Source organism: Fukomys damarensis, unplaced genomic scaffold (assembly GCF_012274545.1).
Source record: "Fukomys damarensis isolate Sample0158 unplaced genomic scaffold, DMR_v1.0_HiC HiC_scaffold_17, whole genome shotgun sequence".
NCBI classification, from domain to species: Eukaryota; Metazoa; Chordata; class Mammalia; order Rodentia; family Bathyergidae; genus Fukomys; species Fukomys damarensis.
This window is the reverse complement of record NW_022900929.1, coordinates 39,176,607-39,193,755: the sequence shown is the minus strand read 5'-3', so window position 1 is coordinate 39,193,755 and position 17,149 is coordinate 39,176,607. Positions and strand designations below refer to the sequence as shown.

Below are 17,149 nucleotides of genomic sequence, written 5' to 3'. Positions count from 1 at the left end.
TCCCTTCCTGGGTCTGTTGTCGCGCAGGCCGGGAGCTCGCGCGCAGGCCGAGAGCCCGTGCGCACGCCGCCGGGTGATTGCAGGCAGGCAGGCAGGCAGGCAGCTGAAGAAACCCCCTCTGGGGTCTTTGGGGCCTTCCTGGGTCTTGTTGTCGCCTCTATTTTTTATTTTGAGGCAGAGTCTGACTATGGCACTGAGTTGCTGAGTTGTGCAGACTGGGCTCAAATTTGTGATTCTCCTGCCTCAGCCTCCCAGATTGCTTGGGTTACACTTGTGCACCATCATGCCTGGCTTATCTGCACTTTTTTTTTTTTCCATAGCACAGTTATTTCAAGATGCATCAATATTGTCGAATGTGTCATTCCTTTTTATTGCGGAGTATTTAATTAAATTGCATGGCTGTACCACTATTTGTTTATCCATTCACTTATTGATAGATACAGTATTTGGTTTCTATCTCTGGCTATTACTAATAAATGTGCTATGAAAAGTCTTATAAAACCTTTATATGGTTTTATTACATTGGGGTGAAGACTGCACATGAAGTGTTTGAGACCAATTATAAGTGTTTTTTTACCTTTTAATGAAATAAACTGTTTTCCGAAATGACTGTACTGCTTTCCATTCTACTAGTAGTTTATTACGGCTCCAGTTGCTTCTACCTTTCCCCTGCTTGGCATGCACAGTGTTTTTAACTTCAGCCTCCCCCGGAGTTGTGTAACAGTGTCTCAGTGTGATTTTGATTTGAATTTCTGTAATGATGTCATATTTCTTCTTTGGGGAAGTGCATGTTCAAATCCTTGTCTCATTTGAATTGATGTACATGCTTATATTGAGTTGTGGTGGGTGTTTAGTGTTTTAATGTGCTGAATATAAGTCCTTTGTCAAATGTAGGATTTGCAAATATTTTCTTCTAATCTGTGGCTTGTCTTAAGCCACTTAACTCTCTTTGAAAGATCAAAACTTTTGATTTTTGTAATGTCCAATTTAACAGTTTTTTTTTTCCTATGGATCATGCTGTTGATGTTGTATCAGAGAGAGGGAGGGAGGAAGGAAAGGTGGGAGGGAGAGAGAATAATAGAACAGTGTTAGGCTGGGGATGTAGGAAGGTGGTAGAACACTTACTGAGTAATGTGTGAAATCATAGCTTCAATCCTCCATAACAGAAAGAAGGAGTAAAAGAAAGAATAATATGAATTTAGACTTTTGTAGTTGCCCTTTATCAGGTTGAGGAAAATTTCTTCTATTCCTAATTTGCTAAGAAATTTTTAAACAAGAAATAGATCTTGAATTCTGGCAAATGCCTTTTCTGCATCTGATAAAATTACCAATGACTTTTTAAAAATTGGTATGGTAAATTATGATGATTGATTTTTTTTTTCAGTACTACAACATTTGGACTGAGCAACATCTCCAGTGCATTTTTATTTTTAATTTTGAGACAGAGACTTGCTAAATTGTCCGGGCTGGGCTCAAAATTGCAATCCTTCTGTTTCAGCTTTCCACAGGGCTGGGATTACAGGTGTGTGCCACCAGGTTCGTCTAATGATTGAGTTTAGGGTGAAGGGAAGGAGAGGGAAGGGAAAATAAGTACAACAAAGATACGCCATGTACAGGAACCTAATGATCTCAAATAATGTAAACATGTGCCATAACTCAAGCTGAGATTAGTGTGATGAAGAATGAAAATCGAGGTAGAGGACTTGAGTGGGGAAGTGAGGGGATTTTAAGAAGAGACAAGCTGTACTGTGTACATGTAGTCATTCTCAGGATGACTGGAAAATGCATGTGCTGCTAATAAAACTTTTTAAAAAGTTTAAAAAAATGTCATCACAACATAGCATTCCTGGGATAAACTACATTGTCATAAGGCAGTATACTTTTATATTTTGTTGGATTTGATTTGATAAAATTCACTAAGAATTTTGCATCTGTAGTTTGTTTTTCCTTCTATGTATTTGGTCTGGTTTGGTATTTTAAGTGTTGTTGGTCTCATCATATGAATTGGAAGATATTCCTTCCTCTAATTTTCTGAAAAAATTTGTGCAGATTTATTATTTCTTTCTTAAATTTTGGTAGAGTTCTCCAGTTACACCACAGACCTGTACTATTTTCTTCTTGTCGTTATTGTTGTTTGAAGGTTTTTAACTGCAAAATTAATTTTTATTATTAGAGAAAGAATACCAGTTTTTTTTTTCATTCAAAAATTATGGTCCTGTATCTTCAAAAGAACTTGTCTTTTTATCTAAGCTCTGGAATGTACTAGAATAAACTTATTCAAAGTATTCCTTTATTATTCGTTTAGTATCTTTGTAATATGTTATGATATTATCTTTCTTATTCCTGATATAATTATGTTTTTTTTCCATGTCTGATAATCCACCTAGGTTTATCAGTTTTATTTGACTTCTAAAAGAGTCAGTTTTTTGTTTTATTCTTTTTCTATTGAAAATGCTTTTTCTGAATCTGCTAAGATGATCATATACAAGTTTTTAAAAATTAATGTAAATTATGATGATTGATTCTTTCAATACTGGGGATTGAGCCAAAACTTTTAGAAAATTGTTTCCTGTTTTATTATTTTTCACTTTTCATTATTTCTTTTTCTTAATTACAGTTTTATTTGCTCTTTATGAGTTTTCTAAAGTGAAAGGCAGTATTGAAACCAGTTTTTTTTTAAATGTAGGCCTTTCAGTGCTATAATTTAACCTCAAAGTACTTCTGCAGCTGTATCTTTTTTTTTTTTTTTTGGTACTGGGATCGATCTCAGGACCTTGCTCTTGCAAGGCAGGCGGTAGAACCTGTATCCTTCTATTTTTTTCTATGTATATTTTCATTTTTATTTTATTCCATATACTTTCTGCTTTTTAAAAATTAAGTTTATTGCTACAATTTAGGTATACATAATAATCACATTCATTCTATGGAATTTGTACTTGTACATGATATAGTTTAACTCTTTATTTTTTCCCATTTTTCCTCACGTTTCTTCAACCCTCTCTCCTCCTTATTTACAAAAGCTTTGTTTCTATTTTATCTTTCTTTTCTCGTTTTTTTCCTTTTCCCTTTCTTCCTTTATCCTTTCCTCCTCCCTAGTGCCCTATCTCAATGGAACTTTTTCTATATCACATTATCTATTATACATTTTAGTCCTTTATTACTAACTTTCAGTTTCTCACACCAGAGAAACAAAGTGATATTTACACATGTCTGACTTTTTCACTGAAGAGTGTGGCCTCTAGGTGTATCCATTTAGGTGTAAATGTCTCAAGCTTATCCTTCTTTATAGCTGAGTAATACTCCACTGTAAAAACACTTTCTACTTTTGATTTTCAAGGACTTGAAACCCAAGTCCTTGTGAACACAAGGCAGATGCTTCAGTACTGAGCTATACCCTTGAGGGCTGGGGATTTAACTCAGTTGTTCTACCACCTTCCTTGCAAGCACAGGGTCCTGAGTTTGATCCCCAGTACCAAAAGAAGAAGAAGAAGAAGAAGAAGAAAAAAAAACGAGTTTTAGGGCCAGGGATTTGGCTCAGTGCTTCCACCACCTGCCTCGCAAGCGCAAGGGCCTGAGTTTGATCCTCAGTACCAAAAAACACCAAAAAACAAAAAACTGTTCCCTGAGCTATACCCTTAGACCCCACAAAGACTGTTGAGAAGTGTACTATTCTATTTGTAGACATTTGGAAAACTTTGTGACTTTCCATTATTATTTATAGTAATTTAATTCCATTGAGGGTCAAACAGCAAAATTAAATCCTTTTTAAATTATTGAGATTTGTTTTATGGCCCCAATATAATTAACTCTTTTCTGTGTGCACTGGAAAAGAAGACATTCTGCTTTTGTTAGGTGGAATATCCTGTACATATCAAGTATGCTAAATTGATACAGTCATCCTCTCTTATCTGTGGTTCTGCTTCCCATGGTTTAAGTAACCCATGGAATGAAAATATTAATTGAAGAATACCATAAATAACCAATTTCTAAGCTTTGTATGGTGTGCTATTCAGAGTAGCATGATCACATCTGCCCTCCAATATCCTGCTGAGGCTGTGACTCATCCCTTTGTCTACATTTATACTTTATAAGCTATCTGTCTATTGGTCACTTAGTAGCCTCCTTAGGGACTCAGGTCAACTATTATTGTATCTTAGTGTTTGTGTTCAAGTAACTCTTATTTTACTTATTCATGGCCCCAAAGAACAGGAGTAATGATGCCAGGGAGGCACCAGGGTATAAAACATGAAGGGCCAGCTTACCCTTGCTCTGTGTGGCAACACTGCAGGGAATAAGGAAAAGCACATATTACATGTAGGGTTTCGTACTATGCTCAGTTTTAGGCAGCACTGGCTATCTTGGAATACGTCCCCCTGCAAATTGGGCAGGGGGACTACTGTGCATACTGACACACATGCACCGGTCAGTGTTCTGCTGAAGAAGGAAGATCCACTCCGAGCCTTTGGAATTCTGTGTAGCTCCTCCTTCTGGTATTCTGTCCAGCAGACCCTAGGCACCTCGATCTCATTCTCCTATTTCTTCACTGCAGCTCTTCACTCAGCGAGACCGCTGGGCTTCACCTGGCCTTTATGCACCAGAGCCTGGAAATTCTCTCCAGGTAGGAGGCTGGAGCAATCAAAGATCTCACCTCATGTTTCATGTTGTTCACAGATTACAGTCATTCATGTCTCGATGTCCAGTGTTTATAAACTGTTGTATGATCCATTTTGTTTGTTTGTTTATTTTAATTATTTCCTGGGGAGGCTAAATCCAATTCCTGTTAATATCTCAAGTAGGAGTCTCGTTTACAGCTTAGTTATAAAACAGTTTGTCTTGTTCAGCATCAGCCTGGTAGCCTTATTTATGCCTTTTAATTTGTAAATTTCATTGTTATCATAAACAAATTTTCTTAAACATCAACACTGAGTACTCTATGAAAATGTACCATGCAGGTGGTGGGGATGTAGCTCATTGGTGATGTGCCTGCCTGGCAAGTGCAAGATCCTGAGTTCAATTCTCAGTACAAAAAAAAAAGTACCATGTAAATCTTCATGTTTCTTTCCATCTTCCCCTTCTCTCTCTCTCTTTCTCTCACCTTTTTCTTTCATTCTTTCCCTCCTTCGCTCCCTTCCTCTGTCTCCTCCATATATTCTACCGCACTTTTTCTTAGACGTGTGAGGATTCGAATGGGATTCTTTCCGCACGACCTCTTGCACAAAAAAATGGGAGGCTTTAATATGGTCAAATTGAAAGATTGGATAGTAAGCATGTGGTTATTAGTAAACACTCTTTAAAATATGTTGGTAGCACTCAATTAGGGCTTCTGCCTCTTGGACTAAAATAAAGGACACCATGATTTGGTGAGATAGAGCCCTGTTCATAACAGTTGTGCCTTATTCTCCCTCTCCGTATAAGGGACACATTTCATCATTTCTGTGCATCTTTTGATATTTGGTATCATTCCAGAATCTCCTGAGATTATGAAGCTATAGTGCCTTCATTTGACCTTGCTCCTTCCCTTTCACACATGAGGAATGTAGAAAGCAAGCCAGGAACACAATTTTCATGCTTCATATTCTTCTCCTAAAGGAGAAATCTGTATGAAGTCTACTTGATGAAGACTTCATCATGAAGTAGTCATAAGAATATGACTTTCAGAGTCAACTAGAAATGAATAAGCAAGGTGTTTACCATTGCCATATTCATATAAAATTTAAATTTATCCTTTGATTTTCTTTTTCCCACTAACACAAGCCAGTCATATTCATTTATGCTTTTCTTGCTTTTTTGCTTGTATTCTTATAGTCTGCCTTTAAGATCCCTGTGAATTCCGTTCCCAGTTTACTCCCTTTCCCTCATGAGTGATTTGGCCCTGAGAAATCTCCTGGGTTTTGTTCTGTCCTTTCTTCTCACACGTTACCAGGAAGTTATAACTTACCAGCAAGTTATCTTGTTAACTTCTTAGTTCTATTTATTCCTTCTTGCTATTCCTTTCTTGTTTGTTGTTGGTCTCTGTGCTAACCACCACCACGTTCCATTTTAAATGAAGTCTTCCAGCATCCAGAGTTCTCACTCTGATAATCATAAATTAAAGATTAAAGCAAAATCCTGTTACTTAGTAAAGGGTTTTTTTTAGAATTCATGAAGTTGATCAACTAATATAAATAGACTATCTTAGTCATACTAGCTGGTTTTAGCCCTAATTTAAGAGTATGCCATATTGGTTATAAAGGTGATGAAAATGAAGCTACCCATTGTGGGCTAATAGGCCAGCGATGTAAGGCCATGCGGAACGGAACTCAGTGCTAGACTGCAGTATTTGACCAGACACAGTTGCTTTTCATTGTTTTAAGGAGAAGTGAATATTTCACCACCAAAAATTCCCAATGTAACAAATTCTGGCAAACTGGTCTACCAGTAGTAGCACAGATATATGATCAAATTCAGTAATGTTACTAAATTCCTTTTATATAGAGACAGTACTGAATGCATTTCAGAGAATACAAAGATAAACAAAAACTAATCTCGCCTCTAAAGAACTTTGAGGTTTTAGTGGTGGGGAAAATAATAGTGTTATTGAAGTATAGGTTAGTGTAACTTCAGTGGAGGTGTTTAGAGATCTTGAAAGGCATCCTGGGCTATAGGATAGAATTACAAGTGATGGAGACAACCATAACTTGACATCCACAATAAAGTTTGGAGAACTGATTAATAAAATTTATTACTCTTACAGCAAGTAAAATTATTTCTAAATTTACTGACTTCCAACCTGCATCTCTTGCATTTGAACATTTATAGCAATTTTAGTTCAGTTGCACTGAAGCTCACTGTTTGTGGTAGCTCACCTCACCTCACTTCCCTCCATGAGTTATGTGTATTTAGAAAGTCATACCAAAGTGTAAGGTTGTTAAAAGGATTGTTTCTAACCATCACACTTAAAAGAAACCTTGGGAGTTGCATTTGTCAAGCAGCTAGGAAAACCGTTCATGCATACCCCACAGTCCAAAGCTCCATCGGCAGCCCAAACACAAAGGACTGAAAGGTCATTCTTCTTCCTGTGGTGTGATGCTTTGTTGACGTATTTTGACATAACAGTACAATACTGAAAGGGTCTGACCTTCCTGCAACACCAAGGGACTCAGGTTTGGTCAGAATACCTGACACTTAGTGCATATCTGTACCTTTCTCCTCCTTCACAGATAACGCATCCTTCAAACATGAAATGCTGTCTGCCATGCAGAAAGAGTAAAGCATTTAAATGGATTTAGATGATTACTTTTTAACCTTCTCTAGCCTTCCTTTTCCTCATTATCATCAAAATGAAAACCTATCTTAGAACTATTAATGCTTTTAATTAAAAAATTAAATTAGTTTTTCAAAATGACAAATGTGAATCGGGATTGTTAGTAGCTAGCAAGAAAAGACTAAACAAGGTCTGTATGCTATAATATGTTTTATAGTCTTTATCTTTGTGATAGAAACCAATTTATTGGAGTTCAGATGTTTGAGGATTGCCTGTAATGTGCAAGATTAATGCACATAGAAGTAAATCTTATGTAACTTGTGAAGTAATTGCTTTGTAGTTATGTCATGTATAAGAGGCTGAAGACTAAGATGGAGGCCAGAGTTCTGTCAAGAGACTTTTCTGTCATGTATAAATATGATGTTTGCTGTTAGATTTCTATTCTGGGAAGTAAAGCTTTTATTGGTTACCCATATTATTTCTTATTCAATATCACAGTAGTATGAGGACAGAAAGTAAAAATATTTACTATTAATGATTTTCTAAACTAAAATATAAGCAGAATACTTTTATAAAAATTTTTAATCTGCAGCAGCTATACAGAGAAATATTCTTGCCATCTTCAGGCTACTCAATATAAAATAAATGCAATTATATTTTCCAAGCATTTAGATTGTACTTTGCAAAGTGTGGAAAGTTTTATTTGTCATAACACTGGAAAAAAAAGAGTATTCAAGTATTTCAGTCAGATTGCCTCCAAATGTGGTAAGTGCTAAAGGAAATAAAGATATTTCTGTGCAGGTTTTAAGTATTTTAGTGGCATAGCTAAAATTAGGACTGCTTTTTTGAAGTACTTAATTGTTTTAACTACTCACCTGTTTTGCATAATCACTGAACTTTGCAGTAGCACCTTGAACATCTTTGATTTTATTTGAATCATTTTTCCTTCTATTTTCTCCATCATTTCAAATGTTGTCATGTCCCAGAAATCCAGTGCCCACAACCTGCAGTTCCTGTTCAGTTTATTCCTACCTTATAGCAAGACTGTAGCTCCAGTTTCCCTAGTAGTCCCCATTCAGATCAGACCTCTAGTTCATGAGCTTTGAGAATTGACAGTTCTCATTCTGTTCTGCCTGCCCTGTTCCTGGTGACACACACTCCACTGTGCCAAAACGTGACCACCCTGCACACATTACCTTTTCGGATTTTATGTATTTTTTAATTGACATTTATATCTGACATTGTAGGTGTACTTATTGTAGAATCTTTACAGAGGAATAGTTGAAAATCTCTTTTCACTTAACTGTTACATGGGTTAATTTCACACAACAATGACAGGTTTTCCTGCTGAAACTGAAGTGGCCAAATCTTTTTTCCAACCATTCTCTAATAGTGTCTCCCCACACCTAGCTGTATCCCTGATTGTTTGAGTTTACAGCAGATCCACATAAATTTTACTACAGTCTAGTTTACAGCATGTTTTTCTAACATATGACACAATCTTTTAGCTGGATTTTTAAGTGACAGTATCTTTCCTCCAAATCTACCCGTAGGTACACAAGCAAAAATTAACCCAACTGTTTCTGATATCATGGCATTTTATCTCTCTCTCCTCCTCAGAAAGTATTCCACAAAGTTCTTTTGTTTTGCCGGGTTCATGGCTTTCTTTTATAAATTTAGTAAAATTTCTTTCATTGTAGTGAGAAAAAAATTCTATCAATTATTTTTAAAAGCAATAATTCATTATAGTTGATCATAAATGTCAGGAAGCAAAGACCCAGCTGAAGCGTTTTGTCACTAATCATGCTGTTTTTCTCTAATTAGTTAATTTACATTTTACAAATTAAGGGTAAAATTCAGACAGAAGATAACATCATAGCTTTAACTGACCTATATTTGTATCTGCCAAATTTACGTTAATTAGAAATGTAGATGCTGTTTGTTTTATCTGTCAGCAAAGCTCATCTTTTAGCTTAAAAAAAAGAAAAAGTAGACATACTTTTTCCCCCTCAGCATTTATCATCTAAATAATAGTCTTGCCAAGATGGCAGCCTCATAATAAACTCTTTTCAGTGGAGTCATGGGTAATGAAGCTTGCTTGTGAAGGCAGCGAAAAATGTTGTCTGGCCAAATGCGTGAATATGATGGCTAGAGAATCAGTGGACTTTCTCAGTCATCAATCTTTTTAGTAGCCTCTTATACATCTGAATATTTTGATAGATGATCTAATAATTGAGTTATCTATCTTTCTAACTATCAGAGTTGCATAAAAATTATTCTCACATGCTACTGAATATTAAATATATTAGGCATTCAGTAAATTTTTCATAGAAGGGCCAAAAGGTGAAAGGTTTTTGTTATTCTGTAAATACCTCTTAATATATTGAGTGTCAAAGCCTCAGAAATACTAAACTCGTAACCCCTTCTAAGAATCGAGACGCAAGTACAGTATCTATATTTTAAAAGAGTACATACCAATCATAAGTATATTGGCCCATGTCAGTGAGAAGTAGACCCTGGCTCATGTACAGGGACATTTTAGTAGTACATAATAGAATGCACGTGGACATATACTTGCTGGTTGTGTCCAACACTGGTGACACATTTAATAAGACACAAATTTTCCATACAAGAAGCAGTAGATGATACAGGTGCTACGAGTGACTATATGATTTTGTTGTACTCATTATTTTGAGAGGAAGACGATCCTATCCAAATGGAAAACAAAGTTATCCAAATACTTTTCATATCCAAGTAGTTCTTTCTTCTGTGTATATTAGAGGGGGGAGTTTAATCATACATCACACTATTAAGAGATTATGGATGAGGATACTTTGCTAGGATTGAAAACGTGGAAAATTGGCCTTAAACAGATCACACTTACAAGTGGGACTTCTCCTCAACACCATCCACACTTCTTCAAGGTGACCTTGCAGAGATGATTTCCTAGTGCCCAACACTAAAATGCAGTAGTTCTGTCCAGGAAGAGCAGGCATTTGTTTGCAGATCTGAAGGGTTACCGGTCCTGTGCTCTTGAAAGGCACTCAGATGAGCAAGACCTTGTAAATTGGATTTCTATTAGCCAGCCCCAATGATAGCTCTTCATCAGTGAAATGAAAGAAAGTGCTATCAATAGCTTCAGCTCTAGATACTGTTGCTTTTTTTTTTTTTTTTAATTCCAGGCTTGTTTCTGCTCTCGCTCTTCCAAAATGGTAAAATTAGACCCTTATCTTTCGCCATGCACTAAATTAAAATCCAAATGGATTAAAGATCTAAATATTAAAACAGAAACATTAAACTTGCTGGAAGGTAAGTTAGGCAGAACTCTGGAAGACATTGGTATAGGAAAAGACTTTATGAACAAATCCTCAGTAGCACGGGAACTAGCAGAAAGAATCAACAACTGGGATCTCATATTACTAAAAAGCTTCTGTACTTCAAAAGAAACCATTAGCAGAACTAAGAGACAATCTACAATGTGGGAAAAAATTTTTACCAGCTGTACCTCAGACAAAGGACTATTATCAAGGATATATAAAGAACTCAAAACAATCAGTCCCCCCAAATATAAAGACCCGATCCAAAAATGGGCATCCGAAATGAACAGACATTTCTCATACAAAGAAGTGAAAGCAGCAAGAAAATATATGAAAAAATGTTCCACATCACTGGTCATTCGAGAGATGCAGATGAAAACAACACTGAGATTCCACCTCACCCCACAAAGAATGGCTGCTATCAAGAAATCACACAATAACAAATGTTGGCGGGGTTGTGGGGAGAAAGGAACCCTCCTCCATTGTTGGTGGGAGTGCAGACTAGTGCAACCACTATGGAAATCAATATGGAGATACCTCAAAGAGCTTGGACTGGAGGTTCCATTTGACCCAGCCATCCCTCTGCTGGGTATCTTTCCAAGAGAACTAAAAGAATCATATCACAGAGAAGTATGTGCACCCATGTTTATAGCGGCACAGTTTGTAATAGCTAAAACTTGGAAACAACCTATTTGCCCATCCGTTGGAAACTGGATAAAGAAGTTGTGGTTTTTCTATAAAATGGAATATTACTCAGCCATAAAGAGCGAGAGAATAGATTCATTCATAGGAAAATGGATACATATTGAAGATATACTCCTAAGTGAAATAAATAAGTCACACATGTGTAAATACCAAATAGTTTCCCTGGTGTGAATATTCTGCAACAATGCATAAGATTCTAATAAGATTACTGACATTTAGAAATTTGAAGAAAAGAGCTAAAGGTGTAGGGAAGGTGTGATACGTAGGGGAAGAACAAAAAGGGAAAAGAAAAAAATGTGAGAGAATGAAAAGATGAAAATAAAGTGTTTGTAGATGGGGAGGGGAGGAGGGGTGAAGGGAGGGCAGAGGTAAGGGGGAAAAATGAGAATCAAGACTTGTCATGTAAAGGTACATGATCCCAACAATGAATGTAACTGTACTGTATCCCTAAAATGTACCAATAAACTCAATAAAATTCAAAACAAAACAAAACGGTAACAAATGCAAAAATCATTGGAATTGTTTTTAAGGCTTTAAATAAACCTTTTACTATGAAAAAAATTTGTGATTCTTTTCAGCTTGAAAAGCACTTGGAATAAAAATCAAAGACATAATGATCAGAAACAAATATGGTAAAAATGTACCAAGCCTTGCTCTCTGTATAGTTCCTAATAATGATTTGAAGTCATAGTTGTGCTAAATATAAAAGTTTCAGGTATGAAGCTTTTTCTCTTTATTTTCTGATCTGAAAATAGTGATTTAAGAACAGTACCAATTGTGGAAATCCCTCTGTTAGTTACATCTGAGGAACCCTTACTCTGGTAGTTTGAGCTTTCTTGGCTTTGGGAATTTTTGCTTCTGTAAATTTTTGCTGGAAAGAACTGTATTAATTTTATTCTAAGAGTTGTAGCTGAGAATTTTAAATTCTTAAATAGCTATTCAAGATTATACATTTAAAACTATTTGAAATGACCGTATTGGAAAGGCTTGGGGAGAGGGAAGGGTCTTTTCTTAATCACAGTAGCAAACATCTGTGTTCTTTCTAGCCTGTCTTTTGATTAGCATGGACTCATCCATCACTGGTCTTTGATATCAACACCAAGAAGTCGTGTCCTTTTGTTTTAAATGATTAATATGCCTTTGTCATGAATACTCATAGGCAACCCAGGATTTACATCTGAATTGTCAAAGTGTAACTATCCAGCTCCTTTGATGAGTAACATTATTAGTGAAATAAAGAAGTTTTTAATTTGTCATGACAGGCCTTAGATGGTGTCATTAGCAGAGTTGTGATGCTAGAAAAAGTTGTTCCTTCCCCACTACTTTTCTGAATTTGTCATTTATCATTAAGGAGCAATCTGCTACGGGAGGTTCTGTGTGGACATTTTTACTTCAGTGCCCTTAGACCATCTCTTTGGATTTTTTTAATTTGGATTTGATGGCTAGTAGTTCTTATCAAAACTATTGCTATTTGAAGTAGCTCCTAGCAACTAGCATCAAAATTTGTTCTGTCTCATCACCAATGGCAGTTCTTTAAACTCTAGCATTTTTTCAAGGTCTGTGCAGTTATATTTTCTACATAAATTTCTTTGTTATCTTTGTCCTCACAATACTCAGGAACATTTGCTTAAATGTGCGTATTGTTTGCATAAGTTCATTGACCTACATATATATCTCCTGGCACAATTTTTGTATCAATCATCCAGACCCTCAGAATGTCATGTTGAACTGTTGTTATTATACTCTTCCTCTAAAAAGTTTGGATCACTAAAATAAAAGTTATTGTGAAGTCTTGATCTTCTCCTGTCTGAAATGTGAAAGATACCAGTCCTCACAGATTTTCCCTATATTTAGGCAAGTATTTTGATTCTTTTAAAATGTCATCTACTGGTGAATGCTTAAATGTTTTATGTTGCTAATAAGTTGTTCATTCTAATTTTATGTATAAAAAAACATTCCAGGAAAATTTACCATTTTAACAGTAAGTTTAACAGAAATTGCATTACCTTTTATATGTTTTGTTTGCCAACAGTTTCAACACCTGTTTTAAAACTAGGTGGAATAAGAGACTTTATTTTACCTTTATCAACTGAATTAATTGATTGGTTAAATTTGCCAAAATAACTTTTCATTTAGAATATTGGAAATTTATAGGAAAGTTACGGTACATATTTTAGTTTGATTTATGTCTCTTTATAAAATTCGCTAGAATTGTTTCATCGGTATTATATTTTATTGAGAGTTGTAGCCCTCACCCCCACAAATGATTTGATATTGGTTTTTCTTTGCTTTGATTGCATCAAAACTGAAATTAAGCAGTCATTTTGGGGGATAGTATTTCTTGATGGCACAGAAAAAGTATTTTAAGACAAAAAAGGAACAATTACAAATTAACCCTTATCATCCTAGTTTTATTTTTCTAACTCTTTTTGTTGTTGTTTTGATAGTATTTCCTAGGTTACTTTTTTCCTAAAATATTCAGTCTTATTCATGTTTGTTTCCCAATAGAAATAACCACTTAGCAATTCTACAGCCCAACCCCTTACATTAATTGAGATTTTTGTACTATAATGTAAGTGTCTGAGTTTTTGAGACCCCAAGGCTTCTGCCGAACTTGAAGACAATGATGCCAGTGAGCTTCTGTCCAGAGTTAATCAGCTGCAGAATTTGTAAACTGCACATGTGTCAAAGTTGAAAATGTGAGCACTCTAATAGAAGCTTGAAAAGGTTAGATCTGATAAAAGCCGTCAGCAGTTAAAGAAAGTGATTTATGAGAATGCAATGACACAAAATGCCTCATTTATCACTCATATATAGATAGGTTAAGGTTCCCATGTCATACTTTTAAAAAGTTGACCATTCGAATTGTCAAAATAGGTACTTAATTGCCCTTCATCTTTTTCATTTTGAATTTATTTCATTTGGGTTTGGCAATTTTATCTACGATTACTTCACTGTCATTCACTTCACATGGCTCCATTTAAAGTCATTCATTTTTTAGATTTTCAAAAATTGTACCTCACTGATCATTTTTGAAGTGTTATTAATTAAAGCTATTCTGTAGACTACTGTGCCAATCTTACATGTTAATTTACATTTTTATTTAACACAAAAACCATGAAGATATGTTAAAGTTTCATTTACTTTTTTCTAATACTTGTAATTTTCATCGGCATTTTATAATCTATCTATCTATCATCACTACTTCAAAAGTTTAACATGAAATTTTAAAAGACAGTGCCACAATTGGTTTATCATCCCGGAAACTCATCATAATATGTCGGCTGCACATAAATTAAATTTAATGTAAACCTTTCTGTCTGGTTAAGGGATAAATAAAAGAAAGATAAAGCAAAAGCTAAGAGACCTATACCAAATCATACTTTTTTCCCAGAGTGATTATAAAACAGTTCTCAATTATTTTGTTATATATTTTAGAAAAGATAATTTACTAACTAGGAATTGCTGAACTTTTATTTTATTTGATGTCATTTGATTTATGCAGAATAACAACACTATTTGATGAAAACTTTTATAAACTACAGTATATTAAAATATAAAACAAATTTTTGAATGGTTGTTACAGTTCTAGACTCTTTAATATGAAATATAAAAGTTATTTAAAGACCCCTTAAAAATTATTCAGATCATTAAATAGGTTGAAGTATCTCAGTGTTTTTCTTTGTTCCTCTGTAGCCAAAAAATAAATTTGAAAAATTTGGCAGGTTTCAGTGTGTCAGCCCAGTGTTGTACTAGGTTCAATTTAAAAAGAAGTTGGAGCAGATTCTTCAACAAGACAAAGGCACAAGGCGAAAGAGAAGAACTGTATGTACTATGAAAGAAACTTGAGAAATCACAACCAAGTACATTTGACGTTGTTGCACCTTGATTCCATCAAGTAGATACAGAAAATACATTTTCAAGATAGTCCTTGAAAGTGGAATATGATTGACATGAATTCTTAGCACCTAGAAATTACAGTTAATTTTGTTAGACATGACAGTGCCACTGTGGTATTATATAGGAAATTATGTTATATAAAAAGTCCCCTTTCTTTTAAAGATCTGCATAAAAAATATGAAGGGTAAGAGTGGCTTGGTGCCAAGGACTTCCTTTAAATATTTCAGCAAAGGACGAGAGCGAGAAAGAGAGAGAGAGAGAGAGAGAGAGAGATTAATTAACAGGGAGATACACAATCTACAGAAATGGATATTTGAAGAGTTTCTGACTTGAATACATTTCAAAATGTTACAAATAAAAATGTCAGGAAGGGTTATATCAATCTTGTTTTTGAACTTTTAATATAAAATTATAGTATCATATGTTCTAGTCTTTTTATACTTTCAATATTTGTTTAAAAATCATAAGCTGTAACCTAAAAATGTTTTTAAAAATATCTCCAAAGTTCATTCAAAATATTTTAACCCAGTAGCAAACCTAATATCTTTTGGCAGGGGGTGTACCAGGGATTGATCTTGGGCCCTTGAGCTTGTGAGGCCAGTGGCGGAACCACTGAGCTAAATCTCTGGCCCAACCCAATATCTTTTAACGTACAAAAGGGCAAAGAAATTCTGAACATTAATTGAAAACATGACAAAATGAATTATATAATTCTTTGTGCTCTAAAAGGTTTGTGATTCCTAAGTACCAGTGCAAATCATTTTATTTTAAATGATTGAAAATGTATAATTTCAGACATGTATTCCTGGAAAATGGATTTTAAAGCATTTACAAATTTTATATTTTAACTTTTTTAAAATCATTATTTATAAAAGCATTTTCTCAAGTTGCAGATATAGTTTCCACCTTAAGGAATATTAAACTAAATGTATTTCTTTCAAGATACATGTAGATCAAAAATAATATGTACGTTTAAATTAAATCTTAATTGTATGATTCTAAAAGTCTACATTTTCTTGGCTCTTTCAGCCACATGTAGTATTTTTAAATAAAGCAACAGCAGTCTAAAAAAAGTGACAATCTCAGACTTTCAAATTATCCATTTATTTGGAGAAAATATCTGAATATTTATTATTCATCACATGTGTGCTAAAGGATAGTTAGCCAAGGGTATTTTTCATCTTTGTGCATCATTATATATCTATTAAGGTAGCACAGGGCGACCCATTTCAGTTTAACCTTGTAGACATTCATTATTTTATTATTTTTCAAATCCATGGTTAGGAAAAATTCCTATTATATGTTTTTAGACATTCATTATTTTATTATTTTTTAAATCCATGGTTAGGAAAAATTCCTATTATATGTTTTATATAATCATAAAAATCAAAATTGCCTCAATTTATGAATCTTAATAGTTTGTTCTTATAACAACTTTGAAGAAATATATCAAAATGCCTTAATTACGGGGCAAGGAGAAGAAAAAGCAGAATCTTTTCACATATGATATTTCAATTGTTCACTAAAGGATAAAGAGTGCATTCAAGCGTGGTTTCAAGAACTGTCTGCAACAAGAAAATGCAAGATACTTTGTGAAACCTTAAAGACCTTTCTGGGAAGTAGATTTAAATAAAAAGTAAAATAGACTTTGCATTTCAAAGAAATCTTTGAAATATTACAAAATTTCATAATGCTAGTACCTTAAGAATTGGTATCCCAAATGAGAAAAAGTCATCTATAAAGCTATGTGAATTGATTCACACAACAGTGAATCTTATAGATATTTTTATTTAGTTTTGATTTAAGGGTGAGAATTATAATGCATTTGAATATTATTAAACTTTCTCTTTGGACTCACATATTTTGATTCAGCCACACTATAAAGTATGAACATCTTTTGCAGTCTTTCTACTACCAAGAAAAGTACTTCTGCACAAATTATTCTCAAAATATCAGAAAAATTGATATATAAAATGTACATGTC

The 17,149-nt window shown here is 34.4% G+C and overlaps 1 protein-coding gene across 4 annotated transcripts in view; it reads left to right on the top strand.

The window, feature by feature from the left end:
* The window catches only part of Cdin1 (CDAN1 interacting nuclease 1), a 254,736-nt gene that overhangs the window by 138,925 nt on the left and 98,662 nt on the right, over window positions 1-17,149 (top strand). The window contains exon 11 of one of the 4 annotated variants that reach the window (XM_019207575.2): window positions 4,550-4,618. The exons of the other annotated variants lie outside the window; for them this stretch is intronic. Coding sequence (XP_019063120.1) covers window positions 4,550-4,618 — 69 coding nt within the window. The remainder of the gene's footprint in view (window positions 1-4,549; window positions 4,619-17,149) is intronic. 4 annotated transcript variants of the gene reach the window in all.